At 41.5% G+C, this 13,532-nt stretch overlaps 1 protein-coding gene across 1 annotated transcript in view; it reads left to right on the forward strand.

The window, feature by feature from the left end:
- cmip (c-Maf inducing protein) overlaps positions 1-13,532 on the forward strand; it is a 63,209-nt gene that overhangs the window by 15,208 nt on the left and 34,469 nt on the right. Inside the window, exon 3 of the mRNA XM_028585076.1 lies at positions 11,833-11,958. Coding sequence (XP_028440877.1) covers positions 11,833-11,958 — 126 coding nt within the window. The remainder of the gene's footprint in view (positions 1-11,832; positions 11,959-13,532) is intronic.

Here is a 13,532-nt window from a genome sequence, read left to right on the forward strand (position 1 = left end):
TGGATCATTAGCAGTGACCCTGTTTGCAGTTTAAAGGTTCAGCTCGACATAACGGTCCAATCAGAGACCCACAGTTCTGTAATGGGAGGCAGTGGTGGAATGTAACTAAGTACATTTACTCCAGCAGGGCTCAAGCGGTTACCAATAGACTCAATCTGGTTGCCAAGGGCAACTGGGCAACCGTTACTCTCGAGCCCTGTCAAGTACTGTACTTAAGTACAGATTTGAGGTACTTGTACTTTACTTGAGTCTTTTCTTTTCATGCCACTTTCTACTTCTACTCCGCTACATTTCAGAGAGAAATATTGGACTTTTTACTCCACTACATTCATCTAGTTACTTTACACATTAAGATTTCTGCACACAAAACACATGTAGTTTATAAAATATTATAAATGAAACTCGCTTACAATATAACGGCCTACACTTACAGCTGAGGATGAGAGGATTTTTCTGCATTGAGTACTTTTACTTTTAATACTTTAAGTACATTTTCCTGATGATACTTACATACTTTTACTTAACTAACATTTTCAGCGCAGGACTTTTACTTGTAACAGAGTATTTTTAAAAAGTAGTATTAGTACTTTTACTTATGTAAAGGATCTGAATACTTCTTCCATCACTGATGGGAGGTTTAGACGATGATGTGACCCCCCCCCCCCACACACACACACACACACACACACACACACACACACACACACACACAACTCCTTCTTTAAAGGGGTGATAGAATGCAAAACCGATTTTACCCTGTCATAGTTGAATAACGACAGTTCGGTGGGTAAATAGGACATACATAGAAGCTCAAAGTCCCACTGACACCCCTTTACTATGAAAATCTCATATTTTGAAACTGCCGCTGAAAACGGGCGAATCCCAACAAAGCTGGAAGTTGACGTCAACCTCCCAAAAACCGGAACCTTTGTCAGCCCATGGGTGTACTAAGAGAACGGTCACGCCCCAACATTTACATAGGCTACACAACTGACCTGAGATCAGGTAGTCTTCCGAATGTAGGTCAGATCTCTGCTATTCCATTACAAAATTCACTTCTGAAACTTTTTTATGCAAGAAATCAACTATGTAAAGCTCAAATATGGGCCGTTTTACGAAAATGGATGGCTAATTGCAAATTTTGTCCGACTGTGTGTCGGAGTTCAGCGCCGGTGCTGCCTGTGTTGTTGCCTCGCCGCCCAGCCTGCTTTCCTTCACACACCCCGGCCTGCTCTGAGCTGGATTGAGCTCCGTTACGACTGGATTGAGTCACCGTTTTTTGGCAAATGGACTACTAGACGCTGGTGCTCTGACAGAGCTCCAGGGCCTGCAGCTCCCCTCTTCCTAATGCCCGGTGTGTGTGAGTGAGAGCGCGGTCAGAGAGCTTATTACGCCAGCAATCTCTTACCACAGGTTCCATTTAATCTTTTAATGTGTGTAATTATAATGTGTTGAGTTATTTAAACAAACGATCGGTGAAATACACGCCTCTTGTCCGCGAGTCTCATTGATAGAGCCTGCGGCTGGATGGAGCTATAGCTAGAGGAGGCAAGCTATAGCTAGCCTCTTCTTAGAATTCCTCTGGAATTCACAAAAATCCATTAACTTGAAATCGGACACCGTTGTTAGCTTTATAAGACATTTAGTTAGATGTTGTATAACTGGCTTGACGAAATTCAAACTGTAAATATACTTGGAATTACGCCGAAAATGAAGCTAACTATCCGTGATTTGCAGCTACACACAGCTAGGATTGAAGGGACAGTCGCAGCTAACGCAACCCTTACAGCTCACAAATATTCATTAACTTGAAATCGGACACCGTTGTTAGCTTTATAAAACATTTAGTTAGATGTGTAAGTGGCGTGACGAAATTCAAACTGTAAATATACTTGAATTACAACCAAAAATGAAGCTAACTATCCGTGGTTTGTAGCTACACATAGATAGGATTTAAGGGACAGTCGCAGCTAACGAAACACCTAGCTAAACTTCACAAATATTAATTAACTTGAAATCGGACACCGTTGTAAGCTTTATAAGACATTTAGGTATATGTTGTATAGCTAAGTGGCATGACATTGTGTGTAACATGTGGTAAGAGATTGCTGGTGTAACAAGCTCGCTGACCGCGCTCTCACTCTCACACAACGGGCCATTTAGCTAGCAGGAAGAGGGGAGTTACAGGCCCTGGAGCTCTGTCAGGGCTGCCAGCCGTAACGGAGCTCACAGCAGGCCAGGGTCTGTGAAGGCTGGCCGGGCGGCGAGGCAGCAGCACCGCCGCTGAAGTCCGACACACAGTCTTACCATATTTGCAATTAGCCATTAGTTTTCGTAAAACGGCCCACATTTGAGCTTTATATAGTTGATTTCTCACATAAAAAAGTCTCAGAAGTGAATTTGGTAATGAAACATTGCAGTGTCTGGAATATGAGATTCTGTCGCTTCTCTAATGTGTGTGTGTATTGGGGATTCACTCAACCAATCAGCGCGCATCTCTAATGTCTGCCTATGGCAATTCGCTCAACCAATCAGCGCGCAGCTCATCTAAATATTCACGAGCATACCATATTTGGAAGAAAAGCTCTTGTTACAAATAGGGCCAAAACACAGGGATGCATAAGGGCCAATAATATATCAACCAGGCCATTTTCAGCCCAACCAATGTTACATACCCCATTAGGAGACCATAAGGAACAGTGTGAAATACTCTATATAATCAGTCTATCACACCTTTAAACCTGAAAGCTTTAGCAACTATTTAGAATAGTTATAATATATTTAAACTACTGTCAATAAAACTCAACACTTGCTGCAGATGTGTGAAACTAAAAGCCTGAACAGTATCTTAACACAGATTGAACAAAACGAAAAAAGTAGAAGCATGGCTACAATGAATTAATGAATGAGAGGGTGGGGAGTGTGACATGACTATGTGATGTGCTGATAGTTTCTACATGTATAGAGTCAACCGATTCAAAAAAGGTTCTCCATTGACATCAAACAGCAGCTACAGCAGATCAGGAAATAAGAAAATGGCTTACTAAAATTTAAGAAAACAAGGAAAATTAGCCATAAAGGCTCAAAGATCTCTAATACAAGTCTGTTTGAATATAAAAAGGCCTATTATTAATTAAAAGTTAAAAGCCTATTATTATTATTATTATTAAAGTTACACTTGCTGCATGGCTTCAAATGTGTTCAGGAAGTGTGCTTTTTCAGTTTTCGAAATTGGAAAGTATTTTTGATCAGTTGTGAAAAAAGGGCTGATGTTGAAAAAGAACTCCAGATGATGTCTTGTCCAGCCTACTCAAAATGACGTCTAAAGCCCATTCATCTGTGGCCTTGTCAGACCACCATGAGATGTGAAACTGGGGCCTTACTTTGAGAAAACCACCCTTGAAATGTCAGGCTGGCCGAATCAGACTATATTTAAGAAGGAAAAAAGTACTTTGTTAAAGTTTCTCTTTCTTTTTGTAAGCTGACATGACAATTTGTATCTTATGCAACAACAAACCCATTTATCTGTTCTGTTTGTGTTATTTTAAAATGTGAAGAAGGAATGTAAATGTGAGCGAGTCCCTAATCTCCAATCAAACTAAGGCTGAATTGTTAAAATACAAAATGACCATTATCAGTATGCATGAATGAAATGACGTGCACAAGCGGACCAATGCAAAACAGTTAGGATGTCACTCCTCCATATCTCTGCACTTTAATATCTCGGTCTGACAAGTTCTTTTTTTCTCTCCTATGTGGTAGTGTGAGCTCTCCTTGTATTGTTACATATCTACCCAACAGTGCGCATGTAGATTGACTTTGTGTCTGTGGAACATTAGGCATGAACTACTTTGGGATTATACATAATATAGTTTTATATCTTGAGAACTAGAGCTCTGCCGTAAACAATTAGCTCACTCAGTTTTTATTTATTTAACAGTACAATGATATTTAGGCGTGTTCCCACCACTGCTTCACTTCTGTGATTTAACTGTGGGTTTATGCTGGTCTGCCATGTTTTACAATACTGAACGTTGACCTGCTGTACTTCAGAATATAACCACAGCTCACAGCACTACAATTTTAGGCTTATTTTCCACTGTGACATCCCGTGATAATCAAAACTGCACATGCAAGGGCCTTTACAATCTGATTTATAGTTTTGTTTGGGTATTGCTAGAGCTGGGCTCCCTCTTTAGCATTTAGCTTAGCGCTGCACCATTGAAACCATACATGCACCAAACTGGCTTAGCCACGTCATTCTCCCTAGCTCTGCCCTCTTGTCCAAATATGGTCACTATTGGCTCTGAAATACCAAGATGGTGACGGCCATAGTGCAAACTGCTGGCTTCAAACCAATGGGTGACTCCACTGATGCTAAGTTCATTATTTTTACAGTCTGTGCTTCTACTACACCCATTATTATTGTATTGGTTCTGTTGTCGCTGGTCTCGGTTTTTCTAGTTGCCGTTTTTGTTGGTCTTACAGGGAGGTGTGTTCAGGTGCATTCTGGGCGTGCTGGTCTTACAGGGAGATGTGTTCAGGTGCATTCTGGGCGTACTGTTCTTACAGGGAGGTGTGTTCAAGTGCATTCTGGGCGTGCTGGTCTTACAGGGAGGTGTGTTCAAGTGCATTCTGGGCGTACTGTTCTTACAGGGAGGTGTGTTCAAGTGCATTCTGGGCGTACTGGTCTTACAGGGAGCAAAATTACGAATCCCACTATGGCCACGCCAAGACCCGCCCTACGAAGCAGCTCGATTGGTTGGGGTTAGGCATTTCACCTCGAGTGGTTAAGGTTAGGGTTAGGGGATTGGTCAGGGGATAGGACCTGTACATGTAAGCATGGACGCCTGGCCAATAGTAGTGTGTGAATGCTATTGAAGGGCGGGTCTTGGCGTGGCCATAGTGGGATTCGTAATATCGCTTACAGGGAGGTGTGTTCAGGTGCATTCTGGGCGTGCTGGTCTTACAGGGAGCTGTGTTCAGGTGCATTCTGGGCGTACTGTTCTTACAGGGAGGTGTGTTCAGGTGCATTCTGGGCGTGCTGGTCTTACAGGGAGATGTGTTCAGGTGCATTCTGGGCGTGCTGGTCTTACAGGGAGGTGTGTTCAGGTGCATTCTGGGCGTTCTGGTCTTACAGGGAGGTGTGTTCAGGTGCATTCTGGGCGTGCTGGTCTTACAGGGAGATGTGTTCAGGTGCATTCTGGGCATACTGTTCTTACAGGGAGGTGTGTTCAAGTGCATTCTGGGCGTGCTGGTCTTACAGGGAGGTGAGTTCAGTTGCATTCTGGGCGTACTGGTCTTACAGGGAGGTGTGTTCAGGTGCATTCTGGGCGTGCTGGTCTTACAGGGAGGTGTGTTCAGGTGCATTCTGAGCGTTCTGGTCTTACAGGGAGGTGAGTTCAGTTGCATTCTGGGCGTACTGGTCTTACAGGGAGGTGTGTTCAGGTGCATTCTGGGCGTGCTGGTCTTACAGGGAGATGTGTTCAGGTGCATTCTGGGCGTGCTGGTCTTACAGGGAGATGTGTTCAGGTGCATTCTGGGCGTTCTGGTCTTACAGGGAGGTGTGTTCAGGTGCATTCTGGGCGTGCTGGTCTTACAGGGAGATGTGTTCAGGTGCATTCTGGGCATACTGTTCTTACAGGGAGGTGTGTTCAAGTGCATTCTGGGCGTGCTGGTCTTACAGGGAGGTGTGTTCAGGTGCATTCTGAGCGTTCTGGTCTTACAGGGAGGTGAGTTCAGTTGCATTCTGGGCGTACTGGTCTTACAGGGAGGTGTGTTCAGGTGCATTCTGGGCATGCTGGTCTTACAGGGAGGTGTGTTCAGGTGCATTCTGGGCGTATTGCTATCTTGAGGCAGCGGGAAGTGATCACACCATCACAACCTGGTCTAAAGTCAATAGTGCAGCTTTTTATTGTTATTTTAACAGTGCATTAGTAAAATGCTCCTAGGCCTAAACACAGCGAGCGCACACTATGCTTGTTACACACACACTCGCCGTGCGCTTAGATCGTTAAAATAGGGCCCATTGTGTTTAACCAAAACCAATCAAACTTGAATGTGGGGCCCTTTAGTGGGTCAATCTGTCCATGGAAATGAGACAGAGCATGAAAAAGCAACACATTCTAGCATTTTAGAAGTACAAACCTTAAGAAATTTACCTTGAAAAGTTGCATGAATAATTGTGTTAAAAAAAACCACTGTCGACTAATCATATAACCATCTAATCGTTGTGTACTGAGCTCGTTTCTCATAGTGCTGTATTGCTACATAGTTTTTCTTTTTATGTGACATGCAGTGTCAAGAATTTTTGGGTGTGGCTCAGGTGGTAGAGCGCCTACCAATCGGATGGTTGGTGGTTCAATCCCTGGCCCTGCAGTCCCATGCCAAAGGGTCCTTGGGCAAGACACTGAACCCTGAGTTGCCCCCGATGTTGCGCCATCAGAGTGTGAATGTGTGTGAGTGTTTATTTGATGAGCAGGCGGCCTCGGCCACAGTGTATGAATGTACGTGAATGGTGAACAGTTCCTGTACTATGTAAAAGCGCTTTGAGTGGAGGTAAAGACTAGAAAAGCACTATATAAATACTAGGGTTGGTATGAGGAAAATATCTACTTTGCGATTACTTTGACTGATATTGTGATTGCAATATGATTCACAATACTGGAGGGAATGATCATTTTTGTATCATTATTCTTATTTTTATTGAAAAATATTCAAATTAAAATGATTATAGTGTGATTTTCTTTTTTTGCGAGGGTCTGTACCAAACACGGATGTTTTCTGTAGTCTGTAGGATAGGATTTGAAGGCTGGGACGTCTCTGGAGCAGCACTACTTTACAAGTTCATTAGCATAACATATATGGTCATAATTTGTAGGAGCTGTTATTAATTTCTAGTTCACTGGAACTGTGTTTTAACCCCTAACCTAACCCTCCTCTACCAAGTCCTGCATGACTTCATGACAGTGCACTGTAGGTCAACTGTGTTTTTTTTTCCATCCGCAAGTTTGCAATGAGCAATTTGGTTGTTCCTCAGCAAATGGAGAAGTAGGGCGTTGGGGTTGTTCCGGAAAGGGACTCGTTCATGTGACGTCACACACGAGTCCAGCAGCCTGGCATGAGTTCTGCGCTTTGTGTCCCTAGACGGAGTATTATGACATGTTTATGTTGGTGTGCGATCAATGCGTTGGTCCCACCAAGAGTCTTTGGACAAACAGAACTATCGTATCACCCCGGTCACCCTTTAAAGCTGGGCCACCGCTGAATGTCCTTTTGTTTGGGAACTACTGTTGTGTGATTATTGGTAAATATGAAACCGGGGGTGGCCCAGGATGTGAAATAGATTTTGTTTGATGATGACAGGAACAGGAAGAAATGTGCACTTTTCTCACTATCTCCCTATCTGTCTTCAGCAGGAGGGTTGTTGTTGTCACACTGTGGTTTGGCTGCAGAAGACCACGGAGGTTTCATGAGAACTAAAGTTGAGTCAGTGTCCTCAACGTCTCGGTCTTGGTTGATATGGTTACATGTGTAACATCCTGCTTTCTTTTTGTTACGCAGGCGCTCATGCATAGATGGAACAACATAAACATAAAAAAAAAGGAGACGAAATGGAGTAGAGAAGGAAAGGGAACGGTTTATGAGTAAAAGAAGGCGGGCGTGGGAGAATGGACGATGAGGAAACAAGGAAGGAAGAAAGACAAGGAAAGGAGGGATCAGAGGAGTAAAAGAAGAAGGTAGGAGGGAAAGAAGAAGGGGGGTAAAAAAAAGGAAAGAAGGGCATATTTGGAGTTTGGATTCAGAGATGAAAAAGAGGGACCAGAGATGTTTAAAAAAGGAGGAAACATGAATGATCAGAAGGAATAACAAAAGGAAAAGAGAAGTAAGAAAGAAAATGAGGAAACAGAGAAAGAGAACAAACGGAGCAGATGAGGCTTGATGGGGGGAATAAAGGTGGGCAGGAGTAAAATAAGATGCGTAAAGGAAGGAAAGAAGAGACAAAGAAGGGGGCGGCATGGAGAGAGGGAGGAGAAAAGGAGAATGGAAACAGGAGTAAAACAAGGAGACATGAATATCAAGAAGACATTAAGAGAGAAGGAGAGGAGGGAGCAGATAAGGAAAATAATAGGACAGAAGGAAACGGGGAACTCAAAGGAAAGAAGGATAAAAGAAGTAGTGGAGTCCTGTAAAAAGCAGAAGAGGGAAGGAAGAAAAGATAGGAAAGAAGGGAAGAGGAAGTAGAGGAGAAAAAGAAGGATGGAGCAGCAGTGACTGTACAGAACCGATCAGACATTTCAGCGCTAGCAGCTCGCTCTAGCCGTTCACGGGTGCGGTTAACATTTCCACGGTAACAGCGACTTCCACCAATGAGAAATGTCGCTGCTATGCTTAGGATTGTGGGTAGTGTAGTATCTCTCCTTTAGATCGCAAATAAACCGTTCTAGCTTTTTCAGGAGCAGAAACATTGTATGTATTTATATAGTTATATATATACTGTGTGTATATATACTGTGTGTATATATATATATATATATATATATATATATATTAGGGCTGTCAAAATGAACGCGTTAATTTTTGCGTAAATGTTTTAATATTTAAAAATATTAACGAAATTAACGCAGCTGTGTTTGTTTACTTGATGTGGCGGCTGAGAAACGTAATACGTCTCCATAACAGCAGGCGGCGCTACTCTGTATTGTTGCCCAAGTAATGAAAACCGGCAGCTGATTGGACGAACGCGTCACATGGGTTTGTTTTCTCCGGAAATCCAAAGCCAGACTGTCATGGCGGCCGTTCAGAATACGATCTCATATTGTACTAAAATAGTTCACTGAAACATGTTTCTGAAAACATTTTAAGCGACAAATAGGCCGTGCAGTTGCTGAATCTGTCTTCATTTCAGATCAACAAAGGTCAGTTTAGAAGATTTTCGTCAGATTTTGAGAGACTCTAGTCACCTCATCCTGCTCGCCATTTCCGGGTGAGTCCCGACTGCCCTGCCGGCGACTGAACTCTCGGCTCGTTGGAGATGAACAGAACTCTCGGCTCGTTGGAGATGAACTGAACTCTCGGCTTGCTTTATATATATATGTATATATATATATATAATATCTCTAGTCTAATCCTTTAATTTTTTAAACATGTTCTTGTGTTCAGCAGTAATCAAATGTCTACAGTGCATCAGTGTTGATTGCTAGTTGTAGAATTGTTAATGTTTTTACACATTCCATGCCTACCATTGCTTTCTATTCATATCCATACAGTATCAAAGTCAGCTTGCAGTCACTGTGACAGATTGTGAATGTTGCTGAAGTTTACAGAAATGAATGGAAACCAATGGTTAGAAAAATACACATTAAAGTTAATAATTAGAGTTTTGGATTAATTGCACAGCCATATTTTATATGTCACCTTATTGTTGTCTAGCAGTGATATGATCAGCATTGGTGTATTGAATATATTTTTTTAATACAGTGCCGAGGTCATGCTTTCTTTCTTTCTTTTTTCCTCTTTTCTTTCTTTGTTTATTCCTTGCTCCATGTCTGCTTCTCCCTGGAAACAAAAAAACAAAAACATAACATACAGCCCCATCCACTTGTTTCTATGGTAACACAGCAGTGAGCAGAGGAGACAAGAGGAGCTGTAGCCTCCTTCACGATAAAAGGCAGAACAGGAAGAGACAGAAGTTAGACAGAAGACAGAGTCGGAGAGGATGAGAGAGAGAGGTAAAGGGAGGAAGGCAATCACAGCATGCTCTTGTGCAGAATAGTATCTATGGTAACCTCGGCTGGTTATCAGAAAATTGAAGTCTCCATTCTGCTCTGCCTCTGCCTATTCAAAAACACCATGTATCTCCTCCTTCAGCACACAGTTTCCTATTCTGCTCTTAATTTTGCGGTTTGTCTGCGTTAGTGTAGCCTGTGCATCCAACTCAAGCTCAAACCCAACGTATAACACTATTTGGCAGCGTACAGACAGACAGATAAATAGACGGACCTGAGCTGACGTTTACTCTTCCAAGGAAATGAGACATCTGGTCTAGAACCAATATTTGCCCTGGACGTCGTCTGTAATGAAAATCCTGTATGCGTGCTGCAGTTTCACAACAGGGATTGTGTGTGTGTGTGTGTGTGTGTGTGTGTAGGGGGTGCAACAGAGGAGCTAGCTCGATCTATCCGCCGCAGAGGGAGGTGTAAATAAAGGAATAGCGCGTTTGTTTGCCAGCAACAAGGGGGGCGGGGAGGGGCTGCATGACAGTGAGATGGATGCAAATAAAGAGAACCACCTGTCTGCTGGACTCCACTGCACATGGACGCCAGGGGAAAGCACCGATGGAACCACTCCGATGTGTTTGTGTTGAGCGGAGCTGTGACAGGCTGTTTATCGGTCTGAAAGCAGCAGAAGAAGAAAAAGAAGCAGGGAGGGAGGACAGAACAGCCTGTGGAGGCCGGTTTTACTGAAACACTGAATATAGCTTGACAGTCCTATAGTTCAATCATTATTATTATCATTATAATAATAGTTATTGGATGTCTACCTTTAATGTGATGGATATAGTTCCTTTTGTATTATGTATATGAGCAACCCATTCACTAAAGAACTGAAGCTAGCTAAGCAATGAGACAATTTGTTCATATTAAGATTAATCATCATAAATATTCAGACCCAAACGGAATCTGCAGGTTTTTTTGTTTTACAGTTTTTAGTTAACATTCAGGTTTTTTTTTTTTTTTTTTTTTCTGTAGAAAATTCTGCACCTGCAGGTTCTGTGTGGCCCTGGTAATATCCATATCATCAGTAATTTTCATGTAGATACAGTCGTATTTTTATTACTGTATTTTTTAATTTGGATTAATTAGGGTGCAGCCAAAGCCAGTGTACATGACGTCTGCAGGGCCCACTTGCCCACAGTGTGTAGTTAGTCTCCCATCAACAAGTCATTCAGTGACGCTAATTTCTGGGAAATCAACTGGTAATTCCTTTTCTGCCATTGCTGCATTATTACCGATTACTTATTATAAACAAACTGTGGCATTAAATATTTCTCTTTAAACCTCTCCTGGGGGCTAGAAGAAACGCAGGCTCGGTTTCCTCGTGGCTTTTACTTTACTGCCTCGTTATTTTTATCTGTTTAGATTCTTCTTTTCTACCCCCCCCCTTTTTCTCTCTTAAAGACTCTTCTGTTCCTGAGTCCGGAAACTTGTGGTCATTTGTCAGCATTTCTGTAATAACTTTGAGACTAGCAAACAGGTTGTGGCCTGTTACTTAGTTGCAGCTCCCACAACGATGAGACTGGGATCTGAGCTGTGTGTGTGTGTGTGTGTGTGTGTGTGTGTGTGTGTGTGTGTGTGTGTGTGTGTGTGTGTGTGTGTGTGTGTGTGTGTGTGTGTGTGTGTGTGTGTGTGTGTGTGTGTGTGTGTGTGTGTGTGTGTGTGTGTGTGTGTGTGTGTGTGTGTGTGGACTCAAAGCTACATGAGCAATGTCTTTCTACGTGATGTTTGTGTATTTGTGTGATTAATGGCTTTTGCAAAATTGATTTTCCACTTTATTTCAGCATTCAATGACTATTCCCCTGGAACGACATCAAATGTCACCACAGCTGATAAAGATTACTCTGTGTACTCTTTAGCAGCGTTTGCCATTCGGCTGTATTTGGAGGTTTTGTTTGGCCTTGTGTTTACCCAGGGCAGGTTAGCCCAGGATATATTTCTTTTTGTCCTTACAGCTCTCTGCCAGTAAAAACGGCTCTGTTTAAATATACAGTATGTAGTGTAAATGTTAGACAGTGGAAGACTAATATCCTCCTGCTTTCTCTCTCCTCTCCAGCCCACTGGTTATATGGAGACGTCAATGTCCTACAGCTCTATAGAGGACCTGCAGCTCCTCTCATGGGACAACGCCCCAAAGTACTGTGTCCAGCTCAGCTTCCCTGGTGGAACCGTCCTGCTGCAGGTAAGGCAACTGTCTGCTGTTGTCTTAAATAACCTACTGGCTACATATTTAAGACCTTATAAGTACAGTATTTCTAACAAGGCTAAAGAAGGCCATTACAAAATGTTACATAAAATATACTCTGCTAATTATGGTATTGCTAAACTCACAGACATTGACACTTTTTGTTGAGTCTTGCTGCTTTGAACTTACAAACCCTCTCTACTCTTGTAACCTGAGAGATATTAAATGTTTCTATGTTATCCAGATAATGGCGCTCTAGAATATCGGATTAATTTCATTATTTTATATGCCAAATGTTATATTCACAAACAAAACAATTCTTATTCACTACCTTATTTTTTTCCTAGAATTGAATTATTTACGCAGGTCCATCAGTTTATTACAACAGAAAAGAATTAAGCTTTTGCAAATTATAGGGCATTTCTTTCCCAAATCGCTTTTGACGGAATATGATTTTACTTTTGCATGCACTGTTGTATTATTTATTTTATGTCCTTACTATTCTCATTTTATGTTCATCATATGTTTCTTGTATTAATTGCTTTTCTAATAAAACAAAAAACATACCTAATAAGTTAACCAAATCCTTTTACACCAGAATCCTTGGACGTCAGCTGTTAACACTCCTACTCAAAAAGCGATATCAAAAAAATGTCATTTCAGACATTTATTTACTGTTTTAATCATCTATAACCTAAGACTTAAATTCATTTCAAGCATCAAAACAACTCGTACAACACATCATAAGTTAATGTTTGTTTTCAAAAGAGATTTGAGGAATTTCAAAAAGACGACATCAACGTTTCAGCTTTAGCGCCAAATTATGTCTTCACACGTTGCTCTAGAAAAAAATTGGGCATCACTATACAGCTGAGTTTGTTCTGACCATTTTGATATGAAACACATGGGGATCAGACACATGCAAATACCCTAAAAAGGTCCATTTAAGAAGATATGTGAACAGGCCCTTAGACCTCAGAGGGTTAATACAGGTTGGAACAATAAAGGCTTGAGATACGTTAGTGATTCTCTTTTTTGATATTCAAAATTATAAATATGTTATAAAAATATTTGTTATGTTGTTATTCATTTATAAATCCAACACAAAACTAGTAACAGCTTGTTTTTCGTAATTTCATTTTTATGCTTAAGTCAAAAAATAGGAAAGGTAAAACATGATATGTGTATATGTTTGCGCAGGAAGTTGTGGACTTCTTTGTGTGTTGCACTTGATAAACTTGCAGCAAATACACTTGGGTGATGGCATCAACTGATTTAATGTAATATGAGCTTGAAGATCAAGATACGTTTTTTTTTTCTCGACAAAGTATTTTGGAAAATGTCCCATTAAATCTCTTCATTTGTGTGAATAGATATGCTTTTACAAAAAACAGGAAGTGGATGTACTGAGGCTGTGCATGTTAATGAGTTACCAATTTCCTGCTAAGCCCCACCCGCCCTTTGCAAAGTATTTTTGTCCAGTCTTGCTTATTTATGATAGAAATGTGTATCTCAGTCACACATATAACACAACATATTGATCAATGGTGTTTATAGAGTCAAAATCCAAA

The sequence above is a fragment of the Perca flavescens genome, chromosome 8 (assembly GCF_004354835.1).
Source record: "Perca flavescens isolate YP-PL-M2 chromosome 8, PFLA_1.0, whole genome shotgun sequence".
In the NCBI taxonomy this organism is placed as follows: Eukaryota; Metazoa; Chordata; class Actinopteri; order Perciformes; family Percidae; genus Perca; species Perca flavescens.